Here is a 20,029-nt window from a genome sequence, read left to right as displayed (position 1 = left end):
CAACATTCTAGCTGTGCCTCTGGAGGTGCCATCATTCACGTGAAACAAGGCTGATAGCTTCAGTAATTGCCGGAAATTAAGTCTCAGGGCAATTTTCAAGAGTAGGATGTTCACTTAACGTTTCTGGCCAAATTCCACATCAGATATTAATATTCTATAGACCTAAATTCCACCCCCTGCAGTTTCAACTGGAGTTTTTTGTTTTTTTTTACTTCCTGTCTTCAACAAGATGCGTAGCATTTTTGTGTACTCAAATAGAACATGCATGTGTTTCTGCAACAAGGACTTCTCTTCAAACTAAATATCTGAACAAATGTGTTCAAATGCCGTGTTTCACCCAGAAGATGGCTGAATTTCACAGGTGGGTAAAGAGATTCTTGTATATAGTTTGGTAGTGTGTAAAGTGCTTTCTGATCCTTCTGTACAAAGGCACAACAAGAATCCAGTGCAATCATTCCTTAAAAGGTACATTTTATGATTGAATTACATTTTATTTATTTGCAAAAAGAAAAGGAGTACTTGTGGCACCTTAGGGACTAAGGAATTTATTTGAGCATAAGCTTTCGTGAGCTACAGCTCACTTCATCAGATGCATCCTCCCCCTTCCCCATCCCAAAAACCCTACTTCCAATTATTTTGGCGACATTTCTGAACTGGGTTGGTGGGGTGGTAATTTGCTGGATTTAGTCCATAAAAAGGGATTAAAACTTTAAGGGAATCTTTAGCCTTTTATACGATGATATATTCCTTACAACCACACTGAGATCAGTGTTGCTATAACACTTAGTGATGTGCTAGACTGTATTGGGCTCTGTTTATTCTTTGAGCCAAAAGCACCTGAATAATCAATATCATGGTGCTTCTAAGGCCACGTCCATATAGACAGTGCTGCAGCGACACAGCTGGCCTGATGCAGCACCCGTCTGGTGAAGACGCTCGATGCTGACAGGAGAGCTCTCCTGTTGGCATAATAAAACCACCCCTGAGAGCTGTAGAAGCTGTGCTGCCAGGAGAAGCTCTCCCACCGACATTAGCGCTCGTGTGCACAGCGCTACGTCGGTGTAACTTATGTCGCTCAGGGAGGTGGTTTTTCACACCGCAGACACACATAAATTATGCCGACAGAGTGTAATGTAGACGTAGCCTTAAATTTGTGAAGATATAGCAATACTGACTATAACATGGCATTAGTTGTAAAGAGCAGAAAGTATGGTCATGGAACACAGCTTGCAGGGGGAAAGTTTGCTTTATTTCTTGCCTTTTCTAAGCGTGGTTCTTGGAATAATCCCAGGGAAAATTCAACACACACAAGCAACTATGACAAACAGGGAAACTGAGAGCCAGGTCAAAGTCTCCATCCTTACACTGGGCTTCTGTGCCTAAGCGCTGCATTGCACATGGTACAAAACATCACTTGCTGATCACAGACACCTGCTATACTCAGGCATAATGGTGTGGGAACAGGAGAAGCCAACAGCCTGAACTCCATTTTCTTGCTTTTTTCGGCTGAAGGCAGAGAGCCACGACATTACTGCAGTTCTATCCATCTAAACAAAGATAAATGCGCTGCTTTTAGCTGCCACTTACAGAATTCGCTAGAGGGGGGCCTGGAGGGAGTGTTGACTGGAGTGGAAGCAGTTCGAGTCTTAATTCTCCGAAACACAGCCTGCCTTCGATGCCTACGGTGGGCTCGGGAACTTGCTGCTTCAGGCGTTTTCTTCCAATAGTAATAGAAAGTGATTAGTTCTCCCTGTAAACACAGAAGGAATATGTTAGAGGGGCACGCACAGCTGACTTGTCAGCCCTTTTCTCTCTCCCTCTCCCACGCACACAAAATAAAAAGCTTAAGGGTATATTTTCAGACAGACAAACAAATTCCCTTGGCTAGAAGAGAAACAGATATTTTTCTGAGGAAGTAAATTTCAAAACTTTTTTTTTTTTTTAGTAGTTGGGTGGGAAGTCTCCAGCCACCACTTTCATACTGCAGGAAGTGCAGATATTGGTGATTCAGCAGGGGGAGCTCTTTACTTTAAGCACTATATCAATACCTCTGCAAAGAGTTAGTAGGCACTGAACTGCTAGAGGTACCAGCTCTCCAATGAGCTGTAAAAGCCATGTCCTGGCTAAAGACGGTTTTTAAAGAACGCTGGCACTTTCAGTGAGAATGGGATCAGTTCAAATAGATGATATCCTGCCCACCTTAATACGCCCCAAGCATTAAATACACTCCTGTTTGAAAAGTAGAATGTTAGAATAAAAACATGATTGAGCATAAGCGGTAACCGTATTATTCAACCATATTAAAGCAAGCCAAACTTTAATCTAAATATATATGCCCACATCGAAGTTAATTAGGCAGGTAAAAGAGCACACCCAGGGAAGCTCGTGATAATTCCATAGCATAATGAATCTGGCTTACATTCAAAAACCTAGAGCAGATGACATTCCAACTAGTGGATGAAATGCTGAGCTAAAGAACAGCATGTGGTTTTAATATCCATTCTTTTCCTTTGAAATCCCCATCATTTTCTGGCGACTTGTCTGCCTCTAAGGTAAAAGGTGTTGTTTCTTTCAAGTTGCCAGAGAAACAGAGAAGTTCTAACTAGTCCCTTGAAAATCAACATCAAAACAAACATGCCTAAACTGCCCACAAAAAATGGTCTCTCTCTCTCTCTCAGGGCCAAATCCTGCAGTCTTTACTCAGCGTAGATCACTTGAGTTAACTCTGTACTAAAGATGCCTTCCTCAGTCAAAACTTCCAATGGCCTAGAACAAGCAGTAACAGCATAATCTGGGTACAGAACATCGCAAACAGTGACAAGACAAAAGTTATCGGACACCACTTAAGGATTTTAAAGATGCCTAACTTAAAATAGAGAACTCTGGATGAAGCACACAACCACAACTTTGATTCTGGATAGCAGACAGAACGGATGTATTGTTATGCACTGATAGGGAGTGCGATTGATGCAGATTTACCAACATTAAAATGATACCCACGCCCAACCAATTTCAGAGTGACACTTTGTGTGTGAGAGAGAAAAAATTAGCTACAGCCCTAGATTAGGTAGGACACAAGAATCCTCATGAAAAAAACCTACTCAGTTTTCCAGTCTCCAAAAGTGAAGTAGGCAGGTATCATCATCATCATTCAATACCAGTGGGTAAATACAGCCACTCAGGGCTTATCTAGACTTGGAATACGACAGCAACACAGCTGCACCACTGATGCATTTCAGCATAGACCCTACCTACACCAACGGGAGGGGTTCTGCCATCTCGGGAGGTGACTCATCTCCCCAGGAGGTGGGAACTCGGTCCTCAGAAGAATTCTTCCATGGACCTAGCATTGTCTACATCAGGGGTTAGGTCATCTTAACTACATCACTCGGGGGTGGGTGGGTGGGAGTGTATTTTTCACACCGCTGAGTGATCTAACTGGGTCGACCTAATTTTTTAGTGTAGATCAGGCCTCAGGAACTGAGAGTTGGCCAAGAGCACGGAATAAGGGCTGGCCTACACTGGAGTCTTACATTGGCACAGCTACACCTCAGGGGTCTGAAAAAGCCACACTCAAGAGACTATGCTGACCTACGCTCTGGTGTAGACAAGTGCTAGGTGGACAGAAGAATTCTTTCATCGACCTAGCTTCCGCCCCTTGGGGGGTGGGGGAAAGAGGCTGGATTAACGACAGCGATGGGAGAACCCTCCCATCACTGTAGTGAGCATTTATACTGAAGCGCTACAGCGACCCCGCAGTAGCGTTTTAAGTGTAGATGCAGCCTAAGCCAGTGGTAGATGCAGGGACAGAACTAGGTGTCCTGACACACAGTTCCCTGCTCTAATCACGAAACCGTATTACACTCAATTAATGCAGATGCTTTAGAAACTATTTTTGACCCCATCAAAGTGGACTTGAAATATATTCAGCACTACTGTTCGCCAAACTGGAGAGACAATTTATTGCCAGGGGCAATTGAAATTCCATGGAGAGTTCATACAATGCTCTTCAGGGCTTGTCCCCATTTATAGCTCTGCATTGGTGCAGTCCTCTGCTGTAGCGCTTAGTGAAGATGTTACCTACGCTGACGAGAGAGGGTACAGGTACTCCGCCTCCCCAAGAAGTGGTAGCTACGCTGATGGGAGAAGCCCTCCCGTCAACACAGCGTTGCCTGCACCAGAGTTTAGGTCGGTGGATTTTCCACACCCTTGAATGACATAATTATACCACTGTACGTTGCTAGACCTCGCCTCAAAGCCAGCAAAGCTTCAGCAAACTTACCAGTCACACTTTACCTACAAATGTATCTTTATCAAACCCTTGGTGTCAGTGTCAGGGAGAAGTCAGTAAATCTCAACTCTCTGCATCTGTGGATGAAGACGCATCCTCTGACGTGTTAACCGAAGAGTGCAAACCAGTGTCCCCATTTCCCATCAAAAACAGGAAATGGGAATCAATCTGGGCTGTATTTACATGTGGCAAACCCACCAAGTCCTGAGGGAAATTAAATTACTGAAGCACACGCTGCACCATAAACAAGGCCCTTTGCTTTCGGTTTTTATTTTAAAATTTCCCAGGAATTTATCAGTATTTGTTACAATTTTTTTTTAAAAGATGAAAATTGGTGCAAAAAATAACTTCACAGTTTTCTGGGTAAATACTGGGGTTAATACTGGGGGATGGGAGGACAAGAAAAAAGGAATAAAGACAACAGTGGGCCCGGAGGTGGAAGAGGATGAAGAGGCAAGAGTGTCATCTCTTCACACCGTCTCCTCAATCTCTTCTGGGCTCACAAATGAAGAGATGGCAGCTCGGTTACCTGGGCGGCCCAAACTCTCCTTCCGGAGTGGGAAGTTAGGTATATAGGGGCACACTGGGGCCTGCCCAAGTTACTGAGCTGCCACCCCTCCTTCCGGAGCAGAAAGCAAGGTCCAGGGATCCTCCTAGCCCCAGGGACACCTTCAAGAATCTGGACCTGGCTCCCCACTCTGGGAAGAGAGAGGATAGCTGAGTCAACCCAGGGTATCAAGCCGCAATCTTTCCTTCTGGAGCAGGGAGCCTGATCCAGGGTGTTCCAGCACTTGTTTTTTAGGATTTGAACACTGATGTGCACAAACACACATGCGTGTGTGTCTACCTTCCACAACATTACCTTATTTGACCAGACAGTCTCGCATTTACACGGAGACTAATTTATTAACAAACACATCTACTAATGCAATGGATTGGATTTTTAAAAATAATCTGTATTTTTATGTAATTGAGTGGTAAAAATTTTGGGGGGAAATTGGTAAAAACAGAATAGCTTTTATAAAACCCTGAAATATTTTTGGTAAAAATAAGTAACAACTAGGAATGAAGGTCACTGGCCATTAAACAAAGATCCTTTGAAAACTAACCCTGCCTATATTTGTGGGTAAAGCCCACTTCAGAAACATACATCTCATTCCAAACTGATCCTTCAAAAATCTGAACGAAGACTCAAATTTTAACATTATTAATGAAACAGACTCACTTAGCCGAGACTAAAGAAATGGGTGATCACAAGAGTTAACCAACTATAGTTAGGATTTATTTCTGGAGCTTCAGATACATGACTCACTAAATGACTCAACCTTCCGTCACAACCACAGGGTTAAAAATCAACGAGGAAGTACGTAAGTAGGATTTTAATATTATTCTCCCAAAGGAACATATGTACACAAATTCCAACCCAGGTTTTATTAGGTGCCTTGCCATCAAACGCTATTCTGTCTACCTAAGGGATTAAATGATGGAGTGGAGTGAATCTGGGAGGATTAGGAACCGCATTTTGGTGACTGCATGGGTGGCAGGGGCTTGGGCACAAACAAAAGAACATGTCACAGAAAGCTTTGGTTCTACAAACAGAGAGCGAAACGGCTCCCGGCTTCACCACGAGTGAAGTCAATTGAACTTTAATCAAACATGCATAGTGTGTGCTGCCGAAACCCATCGCACATAAATTTAGGGAACAAAAGCTGTTCCAGGAATCAATAGCCTACTGAAACATTAACACAGGCAATCATTGATCAAAAGGCCCCTTTACAAAAGGCTGCCTTGCAAATTAGCTACTGTTTTTGCTTGCAAGCAAACATGGGAGCATAAACTCTGCCGACATGAATGGCCTGTAATGATCATTTTGTTCCTGGTGATCTCACCTCATCTCAGAGCAAGGTCTCGTAGTCAACACATCTTACATCTCTGTATTATAATTGCTAACAGCATGATGAACTGAGCTGGTTTGGTGCCTGGGTACTGAGGGGAGGAGGGAAGAGGGAAAGAAGGTTGTTCTGAATCCACAGTGTTCTGGGCAGTAGCACTAGCCCAGAGAAATGCTCCTAACCAATCAGCCTATATTTAGTCTATTTTTAAAAACCTTGTCATGCCAGGAGTTGGATGGTCCTAGCAACAGATGCATTGAAATCATCCAAAATAAGATCAATCCTGTTTTAGTTCTGTCCTTGGGTAGTGGCTTTGGTGGGAACGCATTCCCCTCCCCCCCCGCTTTTTTAAAATTATTATTAGCAGCAAACAGGAGTAATTTCCCCCCAAATTAAAGACAAATAATAATAAATTAAATTAGGAAGCATGATAAAAAGCTGAGGTTGGCTCTGTGGCTAACAAGAAAGGAGGGACACACTGCTGGGAAAGTCAGGCTCCACATGCCATTTGAGAACAGCTCAGCTGTCATGTCCTTCTGCAACCCAGTATTACTGATAGTGCTGCACAGGCTATTTGTAATTATTAGAAGGTTGCCTCCTTGGCACGAGGCACCATTCTCTCCTCTGCCACCATTTCCCTCCCCTGCCCTCCTGTGTTCTGCTGCAACTCAAGCAAGCACTATAAAATTAATAGTTAATCATGCCTGCCCCACTAAAAACACTGGGGCAGGCATTATTAACTACTCCATACGCTTAACTATCTAACACGAAAGTAGTAAGTGCTGCATGCCCCTTGCTTCTCATTTATGGTGATTTGCAAATGTTAAGTACATGAAACTGTATGTGCATGCATCAGTGTGAGTGTGTGTGAGACAAGAGACACATTACAGTTGCACTGGAGCAACCACTAGAGAACTGGCAAATCTGTTGCTTAATGGAGCTGATGGTCTACTAAAGTGGAGCCAAAAAGGCATTCCACGTGTTTGGTTAGAAAGGATGGGGCAGCGTTCAGATCAGCTGTTACCTAACAAAGGTGGTGTTTTCCTTGTTTCACACAGCCATCAGCTGAGTACTACCTGTCACTGCAGTTCCACTACATTCAGCTCAGACTCACAAGTACACCAACCGCTTTTTGGGTTGTGCTTGATCTTTATTTTTCCAACACCACAAAATACACGAGCGGCTTATCCCTGTAGCATTTTCTGACTAGCTATTTTGTCTCATTTACTCAACTCCTGCATGTATAAGGAAGAGTCCAACTGTGATAAACCAACAGTCTGTCCAAACAGCTCCAATTTTGCATTTTCTGATTTTGCTATTTGAAGTTCTGCTCCACAGTCAGGAGAGGAATCCCTGTGGCCAGGTTGGGACGCCACTGCTGATCTCTTGACATCCGATTGCTATGGCAGTTCATGCACTCTTCGACTACAGTGCTGCACTGCCAAGGAGCCAAAAATTATGTCCTTACAGAGTGGAAGCATCGATGGGAAGAAGTCTAACACATGAAGTAAATTTAGGGGTCCATTGCTGCACCTGCCTCCTTGTCCATTTGATTGTAGATCCTGGACCAGGCTCAACCAGCTATTTACTCTCTGGCTCAACCAGAGCTGCTGCAACCATCCACCAGCTTGGCCTGGTTCCCCCCCATCGCAGACCATAACTCACTTTGGTGGACAAGTGCATCGCCCCCCACCCGCGATATCTGGAACGCAGTCTACAACACCTAGCCTCCCTCAGTTTTTCCCTTAGGAAAAACTTTTTCACTAAGAGGGTGGTGAAACACTGGAATGCGTTACCTAGGGAGGTGGTAGAATCTCCTTCCTTGGAAGTTTTTAAGGTCAGGCTTGACAAAGCCCTGGCTGGGATGATTTGATTGGGGATTGGTCCTGCTTTGAGCAGGGGGTTGGACTAGATGACCTCCTGAGGTCCCTTCCAACCCTGATATTCTATGATTCTATTCTATGATTCCCTCCTTACACAGGCCTTCCTCTTATTACGGAACCTGGACCTCAAGCTCTGAGCTCTGGATACGAGAGAGTGCTCCAAACAGCATCGTCCAGTATCAGTAACTGGCTCCTCTAGCTTGCTAGACCTACACAGACCCTTGCCTTCCTCCTCTCAAGTTAAGTACGCAGTAGAGACGCATTCCAAGTATCCACCTCTTCCAGTTGGAACACATTTCCCTCTCCCACTATGAGATCTGGGACTAAATCCAGTCCTTGGGATAAGGGAGCAAAACTCCCACAGAAGTTACTGCAAGTTGCACCCTCTTAATAGAGAGGATGAGTTTGGAATCTCCTTCCTTTGAGGTTTTTAAGGTCAGGCTTGACAACGCCCTGGCTGGGATGGTTTAATTGGGTATTGGTCCTGCTTTGAGCAGGGGGTTGGACTAGATGACCTCCTGAGGTCTCTTCCAACCCTGATATTCTATGATGCTACGATCCCTGGAGAGGAGATTTGTCTCTCCATTAATCTGCTTGGAATCCTGGATATTCCCAGATAGTATACCCTAACCTCAGCTCAGGAGACACCACCATCCACTAAGTTCCTCTCTTCCCTGCAAGCACAAATTCAATCTTCTCCCCTCCAGAGCTTTGTTGTGCCCACCATGCTCACTGGCAATTATTAGTCTGCCATAAGTAATGCATCCCCCTCATAGCGCAATGGAAGCAGCACTGTCTTGGGGCCAAATGTCATCCTTCCTTCCCAGACAGCTTCCTTGGTGGTATTTGTGGGTCTCCCAGACTGAGGTGTCAGTGATGCTGCTCAGGGCCTACGTCAGAAGTATGAGAAATGCAGTTTTTCCATAGCAGTGGGGGAGAGCTGTGTGTCTGGCAGTGTGCTTCACTCCCTTGTGTCAGAGATTTCCAGCTTTGCTCACACGTAAGTACTCCCTACTTCAAAAGGCAGAGCTGGGAGTGATGAGCAAACAGACCTGGCAAAGTGGGAATCACTGAACTTCCCCGTGGGTAGGACATGGTGGTGCGTCCAAGGGAACAGAGCGTCACCAGAAGTCACCTCCCTTGGGAGAAAGGTGATTGTGTCCCAGCAGCTCGATCAGTGGAGAAGAGAAAGACCTTGTAGACAAACAGCCAAAAAGGAAGGAAGAAGGAAACTACAATGAGGGCAGAAAACAGTGCTTCACCCACATCCTCCAGCGCACAGATTTCAAGTGGAAAATACATTAAGATGTTTCTACTCTCATCATTTTTTTGGCCTGTCTTCTGATTAGATTCTGAGCTCTTTGGGACAGCAGAATGACCCCACTCTAGCTATCACCTCACATGCTGAAGACCAAGCATGGATGGGAGGAGGTCAAGCTCCCATCACATCCGAGAGCATTCCAGGTGTCCAAAATCCTTTATTCTTATGTTATGTCCACACTACAGATGCTACAGTGGCACAAATATGGTGCAGCAGCACCTCTGCCAGTAGCAACATAGTGTAGACACTTGCTACAGTGATGGAAGGGGTTTTTCTGTCACTGTAGTTAGTCCATTCCTCCGACAGATCCATAAAAGAATTCTTCTGTTGACCTAGTGGCGTCTACATCGGGGCCTTAGAGAACAGGAGTACTTGTGGCACCTTAGAGACTAAAAATATATTTGAGCATAAGCTTTCAGGAGCTACAGCCCACTTCATCAGATGCATAGAATGGAACATATAGTAAGAAGATATATATACATACAGAGAACATGAAAAGGTGCAAGTTGTCATACCAACTCTAAGAGGCTAATTAATTAAGATGCGCCATTATCAGCGGGAGAAAAAAAACTTTTGGAGTGATAATCAAGATGGCCCACTTCAGACAGTTAACAAGAAGGTGTGAGGATACTTAACATGGGGAAATAGATTCAATTTGTGTAAATGACCCAGACGCTCCCAGTCTCTGTTCAAGCCCAAGTTAATGGTATCTAGTTTGCAAATTAATTCCAGTTCAGCAGTTTCTCGCTGGAGTCTGTTTTTGAAGCTTTTCTGTTGCAAAATTGCCACCTTGAAGTCTGTTACTGAGTGACCAGAGGGGTTGAAGCGTTCTCCTACTGGTTTTTGAATGTTATGATTCCTGATGTCAGATTTGTGTCCATTTATTCTTTTGCATAAAGACTGTCCGGTTTGGCCAATGTACATGTCAGAGGGGCAAACGCTTCAACCTCTCTGATCACTGAGTAACAGACTGGCGGTTTCCTTTCTGGGGCACTGGCTCCAAGGCACATACTCCTTTCACTCTCCACCCCCTTACCCAACGCACCCGACGACGTATTTTTTCCTGTTTTTACATGCAGATGGGGCTTCCTCTGTGCTCGCTTTACAATGCTTAATATATACATGAACTAAGGCAGGTTATTCCACAGCTCTTTGTCTGGGAAAACCAATTTGCCAACCCTGCCTGGGGGACAGATTCCAAGACATACTTTCAGTACATACACACAATTTCTTAAGTGTCACCTGTATGTACATCACCCGATGGTGAGTATCAGTATGACATGAGATTCCATGCGACACCTCAGATAAACCTTTCTGGGTAAATACTATGAAAGAAGCATTTAGGTGTAGTGAGTTTGTCAGGCCTGACAGGAGTTGCTGACACAGAGTTGTGAGCCCTTTGCTAGCTGGCACCAACAAGCCACTCAGCGTACACCTAAAGCCTAGTCTACACTGAAAAACTGGTCGACCTAGCTACATTGCTCAGGAGTGTGAAAAATTCACACCGAGAGATATAATTAAGCCAACCTAACCCACAGTGTAGACACTGCTAGGTCAGTAGAAGAAATCTTTGATTGACCTAGATACTGCCCCTTGAGGGGGTGGATTTATTACAGCGACGGAAAAAACACTTCTGTCATTCCAGGAAGTGGCTACGCTACAACAGCGTGGCTGCAGCTGTGCCGCCGTGCGCCTGCCGTGTAGACTTACCCTAGGTGTTAGGTGTAAACCGGCCTTATTTCTTCAGACCGAGCCTTCTAACCACAAACACGGTGTACAAACAGAACGGCACATCACACTTCCAAGTCTAGATTTGCTAAAATCAAAAAGGCTCAGATTACTACACCACTAAGCAGGGAGACTTGCTCCTGAGGGGAAGTTTCACACGCCGTCTGAGAACAACTCAATTGCCCACGTCTTTCTGTAACCCAGCATTATTGCTAGCACAGGATATGTGTAGTTATTAGGAGGTTAATTGAATTGGACTCGTTAGCAATGACCCCCCACTTGGTAAGGCAACACCCATCTTTTCATGTGCTGTAATATATATTTACTGCTTACTGTATTTTTCACTCCATGCATCTGATGAAGTGGGTTTTAGCCCACGAAAGCTTATGCCCAAATAAATTTGTTAGTCTTTAAGGTGCCACAAGGACTCCTCGTTTTTGCTGATAGAGACTAACACGGCTACCACTCTGAAACCTATTAGGAGGTTGTTTCCTTGGCACAAGGCACCATCCTCTCTCTCCTCTGCCACCATTTTGTTTTCCTGCCCTCTTGTGTTATGCTGTAACTCAATCAACCTCTCTCAGGGACACAATAAAATGCCTGGGCAGGCATTAACTATTCCACCCCGTAAACAATCCACTGAAAGCAAGTAAGTGCCTCACGCCCTGGTTTCTCACTTCTTATCAGTGGGTTTCAAATGTAAAATACACAGTACAAGCTGTGCCTGTGTGTTTGTGTTTAGTCTTGCCTTAGGTAAACAAAGGATTAACACTATGTGCGCCTTTCTGAATCTGAGAGGTTTGACAGCCCTACCACGGCACACAGTGCTCCTGTGGAACCAGTCACATGAATACAACAACTTACCTTCAAGTATCTGTTACGGTATAAGACAGTGAGCAAACATAACAACTGCTGTTTAATTTCCCAAAAGCACAGCACTGCCAAGAGGGGAAAAACCAAAACCACAGCAGGGGGTCGTTTTAGTGCAATTACACACACACACACAAAATCTGCACAACTCTCCTCAGCTACTATGAGTGAGGGGAGACTGGCGCTTCAGTTTTACCACAAGATAAACTTGCCTAGGTCAGCCCCGTACATTTGCCTGGTCTTTGCTTTGTTTTTGTCTCAGGATAGGCTCATACGACTTAATTACTCTGGGGTAACCTTTTTTTGGCCCTGGAGACAAGCCCATAGCCTCTTGCAGAGGGGTGTCTTGTTGCTCAGTGCCTGTATTCGAGAACAAAACAAAGCGAAGACCAGGCAGGAGTACAGACCTGACCTCTGCAAGTTATCTAGTGGTATAACTAAAGTATCTGGTCTTCGCTGTGCATTTTATCTCATGAATGATAGACTCCAAGATAAAAAAGCTCCTGTTTTAGCAATGATGACAAGCCCTCAGAATGCTGGTGTGAACTGTTTGCATCAGTCTAAAAGGAGTCATAGAGGTTCCCCACAACCATTCATAAGAGCCAGACTAAGGCTTTGTCTACACTGGCAAGTGAAAGACAAAACTTTTGTCCTTCAGAGGTGTTAAAGAAAACAACAACACTCTCCCCCCGCCCCCCCGAAAGACTAAAGTTTTGCCGATGACAAGCGCCGATGTTAGGGTGACCAGACAGCAAATGTGAAAAATCTGGACGGGGTGGGGGGTAATAGATGCCTACATAAGACAAAGCCCCAAATATTGGGACTGTCCCTACAAAATTGGGACATCTGGTCACCCTAGCCGGTGTGAGCAGCACTCTTCTGCCAACAAAGCCACTGCCGCTTGTGGAGGGTGGAAGTTTGTTTTTTTTTTTTTTTTTGTCGGCAGGAGAACTCTCTCCTGCCGACAAACAGCAGCTACACCGCGCGCCTTTTAGCAGCACAGCTGTGTCGCTAAAAGCGGCGTAGTGTAGGAGACATAGCCTAATTCACGCCTTGGGACAGGTCGACATACCCCGATATGAGAATCACTCGCCCTTTGGCTTTCAGGATCCTCCACAGCCACTTTCTATTTCCTAGGGTTTTTACTAATGGCAGTGCTTCACCTGCAATTGGAAAATATCTCCAGATACACATTATGTTGTTGCCCTCCATTAGTGTCTCAGCAGCAGGGGAGTCAAATGTATCTTCTCCTAGCACAAATACTCTCTCATGGCATCAGATAACTGAATTAAGAATGATGGAATAAAGCGTGGGACGACAGAGCCAACGAGGAAAGACTGAAGGTAACCGGGACTGTAGGTGTTCCATTTTCTTCCCAAAGTAGCTTCATGAGCACTTCACTGAAGGTTTAACCTGGGCGTTTTTACCATTTTAATCTTAGTGCACATGCCATTGTCATAGTGACAAATAGGTTTGTGTGTGTTCTAATTAAGCAATAAGTCTCAACAGATTGTGCAGCAGTGCTGATTAATGCCCTCTTTGGATACATAAGGATACTGCACAGTCTGAATTGTCTTATTAAAATTATGAAAACAGGCTCAAAGAATAGTTGTGGTGTTATTAAAATATATTAAAAATCCTTCTGCCATCTAAAATGGTTCCTAGGGAATTTCCTGTAAATATCATAATCTAAGAGATTCTCTCTATTTATTCCCCTACCTATTAGTTTTAAACTGTAGTTTAGCTTTCTCCTCTCCTGCCCTCTGCTTGGGAGCCTTTTTACAAACCTAGATAATGCAACAGGCTCTGTTTTTCTGACCATTCTTTATCTTCTTCCCCCCAAAACTCAGTGTGATCAGCTGGGTTGGTTGCACTTTGTAAATGAAACTCCAGTCCAAAAATGGATAGTGTGGCGGGGGAAGGAGAGCAGCTAGGAGGGATGAGTTTACTGAACCCATGATTTCACTTTGAAATGTTAATGTTATCATTTCTCCCCAGCACAAGTGCTGTCACAGATTTACTCAGCAATCCAACTGAGGCTCCGTCTGTTTCTTGGGATCATTTTGTAGCAGAAAAAAAACTCTTGTCAAAAAACTTTAGACTCTGCAATTATTGTTGTTAATGGAGAACTGGACACTATGCCTAGCTCTGTACAGACCTGAGGAAAACACAGTGCCTGCCCCAAGGAGAATGTAAATACATTCTCTTTTAAACAAGTGACACAATTTAGGCCTATAATATAAGAGATTCAAAAGCACCTAAGTGATTTAGACTCTTAAGTCCCTTTGGCTTTTAATGATACTTAGGCATTAAATGCCTAAACCACTTTTGAAAATGGAATTTCTGCACTTTGGAAAATTCTCAACTGGGGTGGCATTTGCCTCCACTATATAATTACATTAAATACAAAAATAAGCTACTTGGGGACTGTGTGGGGAAACCTAAGGGTGCAAGAAGGATACTTTGTGCGTGCATGTTTTTGAATGGAGCTTGAACAAGAGTCAGAAAGGGTAAAGAGATCAGGGTAGAAAAAGAAAAAAAAGGGAACAGAGGCTGGAAAGTGGGGAGTGAAAAACTACAAAACAGGAGAATAGTATGGAGAACAGTCTGGAGTGTCAAGAAAAAAAGGATATATACAAAATATAAATGTGTACAGTAAAACCTCAGAGTTACGAACACCTCACGAACAGTTTACAGCTGAACATTGACTTAATACAGCTTCTAAACTACCACGCAGAAGAAAAATGCTGCTTTTAACCATCTTAATTTAAATGACACAAGCACAGACACAGTTTCCTTACAGTGTCAAATCTTTTTTTTAAACTTTCCCTTTTTTTTGTAGGTTATGTTTAACTCAGTACCATGTTGCACTGTGTTTGCTTTCTTTTTTTCCACCTCTGCTGCCTGATTGCATACTTCCAGTTCCAAATGAGGTGTGTGGTTGACCAGTCAGTTTGTAACTCTGAGGTCCTACTGTATTGGAAAATATACTATACATACTTGTAATATGCTAATAATACTCTTCACTTATATACCATCTTTCATTTGAGGATAAAGTGCTTTATAAATATTAATGTATTAAACCTTGACATACCCTTTGGACAGTAAACATTAGTCACATTTTACAGAAAGGGAAATAGAATCACAAAGAAATGACTTGCCCAAGGTCACAAAAGAAGTCAGTAACGGAGTTGCAAACAGAAGCCTTGTTTCTTGATCACCTCTCCTGTGTATTAGCTACAATAAAGCCCCCTCCAATAAAGTGGAAAACATTCAATGATTTTCTGCTGTTAAGTTATTTCAAATGCATGGGATTTACTGACCCACATTTTACTACTGACACGAGATTCCTTTTAAAAAAGTGAAATCCTGCTGATTACCTACATTGTCATGTGAATAGCTCAGCCAATCAAAGTTAGACTCTTATAAGCAATTTTATAATACAGACTAAGCTTTACTGGACAAAAGTCCACCTTCATTAGACATGGTAAATTCACTGCCTGCCCGTTCTGCACTAGCTGAGCAAAGAATCCAGTGTGACTTTCCTCACCTCATTCTAGATCCAAGCTATTTGTTCTTTTAATTTCCAGGTTATTCTCTTAGTTTTTGACTAGAATAAATCAACAGAGTAATATAAATTCTGCTAGTAAGAGGGTAAGAAAGATTGGCAACAAATCAGTCTGTGCTGAGGCCACATTTGCTTCTGGCAAGAAGAACTAACTCAGATAATGCGCAAGTTACAGAAGTTTTCCTGGCTCAATGCTCTATGAAAATATTTCTCTTTTCAATTCTAGGGATTAAATCATTGGGTTTAACAACAGTTCTGAAAATCAGAGGCTTGAAGCAAGCTGTTGCATTCTTTTAAACCTTAGCCACAGTTGGAGGCCTCTGTCACTCCCTCCAGCTGTACGCAGTGCTAGAATGAAAAGGAAGGCTCTTGTAATTAAGGTTTCTCTCTCCAGAGACTTCTCTTTTGTTAATCAACAGAGTCCTCTAATCCCCAAAGGAACCCACAGGCTGTTCGCTGCATCCATTACTAATTGTTAGATACCATCGTTAATAGCATCAGTTATAGTTCTACAAGACTGCTTAACAGCTGCCTTTGATGCCAGGTAAATCTGGCAGAACATACCTGTGCAGCTACCCAATTAACTGGGTATTACAATACAAAGTGGCAGGTGGAAGTGACTATCAGCAATGAAGGGGTTAAGGACCTCCTTATATCTGATGACAATTCCTGCATTCTGCTGAGTGATTTGGGATCCAATTAACCCTTCTGGAGCTCTATTAGTATCATCACAGGTACTGGAACTCTGATCATGGACCTGCTATTTGTTTGAGCCTTCTGACAAGTTCAAAGTCATTTAACTAACTTAAATAAATACCTTAAACTAACCCCCTCCCCCCCCCCCCCAAAAAAAACCAAAAAAAACACCAGGACACACTTTTGCAGGGCCTGTTCAGACACAGCTGCCAAACCTGCTGCGACAGAGGGCCCCCACCCCACCTGGGCCAGGCTGCAACACTAGTGTGATGTTTACTGCTCATGCTCCAGTGGTTCATGGCTTGAAGTGTGAACAGCTTCATGCCCAAAGAGCTGTGAGAGGACAATGTAGCCTATGCAGAATCAGGATTTCTTTTTGTATTAAGACTCAGGGTAGAACACATCACAGGTTCTTCCCTTCTTGCTGTTCAACAAGAGACATCTATTCACTATCCCCTTTGCCCTTCCAGCACCTATACAGATACACATACTAGTCCCTTTTGTCCTCCTTCTGAACACTTATTCCTCTCCTCTTCTCCCCCATCCTGCCCCACTCCCAAAGCTGGCATGACACATCTACAGCTTGGGGCAGGTGGATGTGTAGTTTACCGCTTGGTCATAAGAATAAAGGGGGAAAGGGGACAACAAATGGCTTTGCAATGGCAGATGGAGAAACCCGCTCTTGGGTGCCCATTTACAGTCAGGTTTTGAGCTTTATAACCATCCTATAAATCAAGCACACCCTGTTCACTCCTAGGAAACTAGATGTTCTCAAGTGCTCGCACACTATGGCAGCAATGAGATTAATATACGTGCCTAGGTAGATCAGATACAAAGAACATATAAGAACTTTAGGAGAAAGACTCACTCCAGGGTGTGTTAGAATTATAGAATATAATCATAGAATATCAGGGTTGGAAGGGACCTCAGGTCATCATCTAGTCCAACCCCCTGCTCCAAGCAGAACCAATCCCCAATTTTTGCCCCAGATCCCTAAATGGCCCCCTCAAGGATTGAACTCACAACCCTCGGTTTAGCAGGCCAATGTTCAAAATACCGTTAACATTTAAATCTTAACAACATGATAGGAGGAATAGCACAATATTTATCTCTCCAATTCAGTTTTCTTCTTGCACAAGCTGAATACGTCACTATTTCCTAGTTTCATTTAGCTGGAGTCAAATAGCATTTCACTGCAATTGGCTACAGCGCCATGTTACCTTTCTCACTGTTTTCTCATCCTTGTAACTAAACCGCAATTCCATCAGTGAAAGGAGGAGGAGAAGAAAGAAGCCATAAAGCTGCTGAAACTAACATGCTCCATCCCGTAAACATTTTTCTATTTATCTGCCCTTCATTACATGCACAATCTTATTATCTCTGCACAGCCTCAAAGTGACAGCCGTCAGGGTCACCCTATAAAATATACATTGGCAATGTTACATTTAATGATGGGAGCGAGGAGAAAGATGAAAGATGGGAGGGGTGGAATACTGCAGGACGTTTTTAAAGGGATCATCAGTTATATCTGTGCATTTCCCGAGGTGATAATTGAATGACAGTGGCTGGAGGGAAATCCATTTTTGAGCTCAGGAAAGAATTGCTAAGCGAAAAATGTTTTTGTATTGGAGGCATGTAATGGCTGCCAGAAAATGAAAAAGGCTCCTTCAACCACATCAGTTCTTATATTTTATGTCTTTTATATGTGAGCTGGCAATTATCTAGTACAATCAGCTTTTGAAATACAGCGTTGAAAATAAAGACAGACTTTGGTCATTATATCTTGTCGACTAAGAGGTATTTTCTGTTGTAGTCTGTGTGTCAACTTCAATTAATTTAAATGAAGGATCAATTTTGTAGTGTGGAGAAGGTGACATACCAAACACAAGGGCAACCGCCTTTATCATTATCATATTGGTTTTAAAATAAAAGGTTAAAGCACAATTCTAATTATGTTCTGTATTTAACTAAAAATTACCCCATGCATTAAAGTGAAGTAGATATGCACTAATCTGTATTCCTTGTAATTTGGCAACACTGTAATGAGGCCCTGAGTTACTAAAACTTCATTACTTAAAATGAAAAGAACATTTTTACTAGTATACAGTCATGTATCTTCACAATTATAACTAAACTACACTTGTCAAAAACAACAACATTTTGCATTGCAATATTCTTGCTTTTTTGTTCTGCGTGTTCACTAGCTAATTCACAATGGGTCTCCCAGGCTTTAGTGTAAAATACTATCTACAACTAACCAAAGCAAGGGTACTGAGAGTTAAGATTGATACTACATGATTATTGTATAATAATTTTCATTTGTACTACCCCATAAGTGCCAACCAGCCCCAGTCATGGATCAGGACCCCACTGTGCCACGTACTGAAACAAACGGAACAAAACTAACTTATCTCAGTGCATGGGGACCTATGAAAGATCACCGCAATAGCCACAACACATAGGTACAAAAGGATGTGTTATGGAAAGAATATTCCATAACCTTAAACCCAAAAAATAGAAAGAAACAATGTGTTAAATCAGAGTTGAATCTGACAAATGTAGAGGTTTTTTCTTTTTAAATATACTTCACTGCCTAGGACAGAGGTGTTTTTGTTGTGCTATGCAAAGTCTCCAGTCAGTTGAACTGGAAAAGCATGCAGTACTATGATACACCGCCATGGTATCAGCCTAAACAATAGATTTTAAATGGATAAGGAACACTCCATTCTTAAAATACTATCAGCTATTGGTCCCACACCACTTGGAAGAATATTGAGGCTCTTGGAGAAGGCATGGGAGCTTTGGAAAAAATAACTGATGAGTGAAGCTTTTATCCTTATTTCCAATGCACCACAAACCCTTATGCAAAATCTGTGTGTTTCAGACATTTTAGAGCCATTTTTCCATTCCAGTTTAGCAGTCACTGTTTGGTCCATTACCAGAGAAACAGGGCAGAAAACAAAGCATTAACACGATTTCTCTTCAGGATTATCATATACGTGGCTTCTCCCCATCCTTGAATGATCTGGGAAGTTTGGTAATGAGGTGGTTCTTTTACGTTTTTGAGGTGCCTTAAAACCAATGAGCAGAAAACCCAAGGGACAATGCCTGTGGCTGCTCCACTAAAATTGTTCTTGCATGTTCTCTGCAAGAATCAGCAATCCTGGACACACACACAGTACTATCTCTAGCACTCCAAACTAGCTCATGTAAAGGTGCTTCTGTCAGAGATTTAAGCCATCTTAAAGAGCTGACAAAATGAAAAGTCTAAACTTTAGGGGTCTTACAAATATCTTCAGCTTTCCTGTAACAGTAGTCAAGTGAGAGAATGCTGTGATGCTCTATTGGTCACAGAGGACCATCTCCTTCTAATTATAATTGTTGTTTATAAAACTGACTGCTTCACATTTCCTCTTCGCTCATTGAGAACTACATTGTTATCAAATTCATGGCTAAAACCTTCTACAATAAATTAAATAAAGAGGAGTTAATTTTGTTTAGATCCCATCAGAAACAGAGGTACACATCACCTAAGTCTCAAGGATAAGTGAATGGGTGAATCCAGTAGGCTGGATTTTACTAACTAGTCAGATCCTGGGGTATTCCAGCGATTCAGTCAGCCAACCTTGCTAATGTTTTCAACTTCACTAGTCACAAAAGTTTTGTGCTTTATCATTAGCTGTATCTACACTTTTCCACCACAACTGTCTCATGGGAATTATGTCCTGTATTTCCTTTGGGAATGTAAGTGCGATATAGTGACTAAATCAAGGGGTAGGC

The 20,029-nt window shown here is 42.8% G+C and overlaps 1 protein-coding gene across 13 annotated transcripts in view; it reads right to left on the bottom strand.

Moving 5' to 3' along the window:
• Nucleotides 1-20,029, bottom strand: part of RERE (arginine-glutamic acid dipeptide repeats) — a 396,332-nt gene that overhangs the window by 22,946 nt on the left and 353,357 nt on the right. For all 13 annotated transcript variants that reach the window (XM_037881385.2, XM_037881387.2, XM_037881386.2 and 10 more), the window contains one exon: nt 1,588-1,750. In XM_037881385.2, the coding sequence (XP_037737313.1) occupies nt 1,588-1,750 (163 nt within the window). The remainder of the gene's footprint in view (nt 1-1,587; nt 1,751-20,029) is intronic.

This window comes from Chelonia mydas, chromosome 18 (assembly GCF_015237465.2).
Source record: "Chelonia mydas isolate rCheMyd1 chromosome 18, rCheMyd1.pri.v2, whole genome shotgun sequence".
In the NCBI taxonomy this organism is placed as follows: domain Eukaryota; kingdom Metazoa; phylum Chordata; order Testudines; family Cheloniidae; genus Chelonia; species Chelonia mydas.
This window is presented reverse-complemented; position numbering and strand designations above follow the sequence as displayed.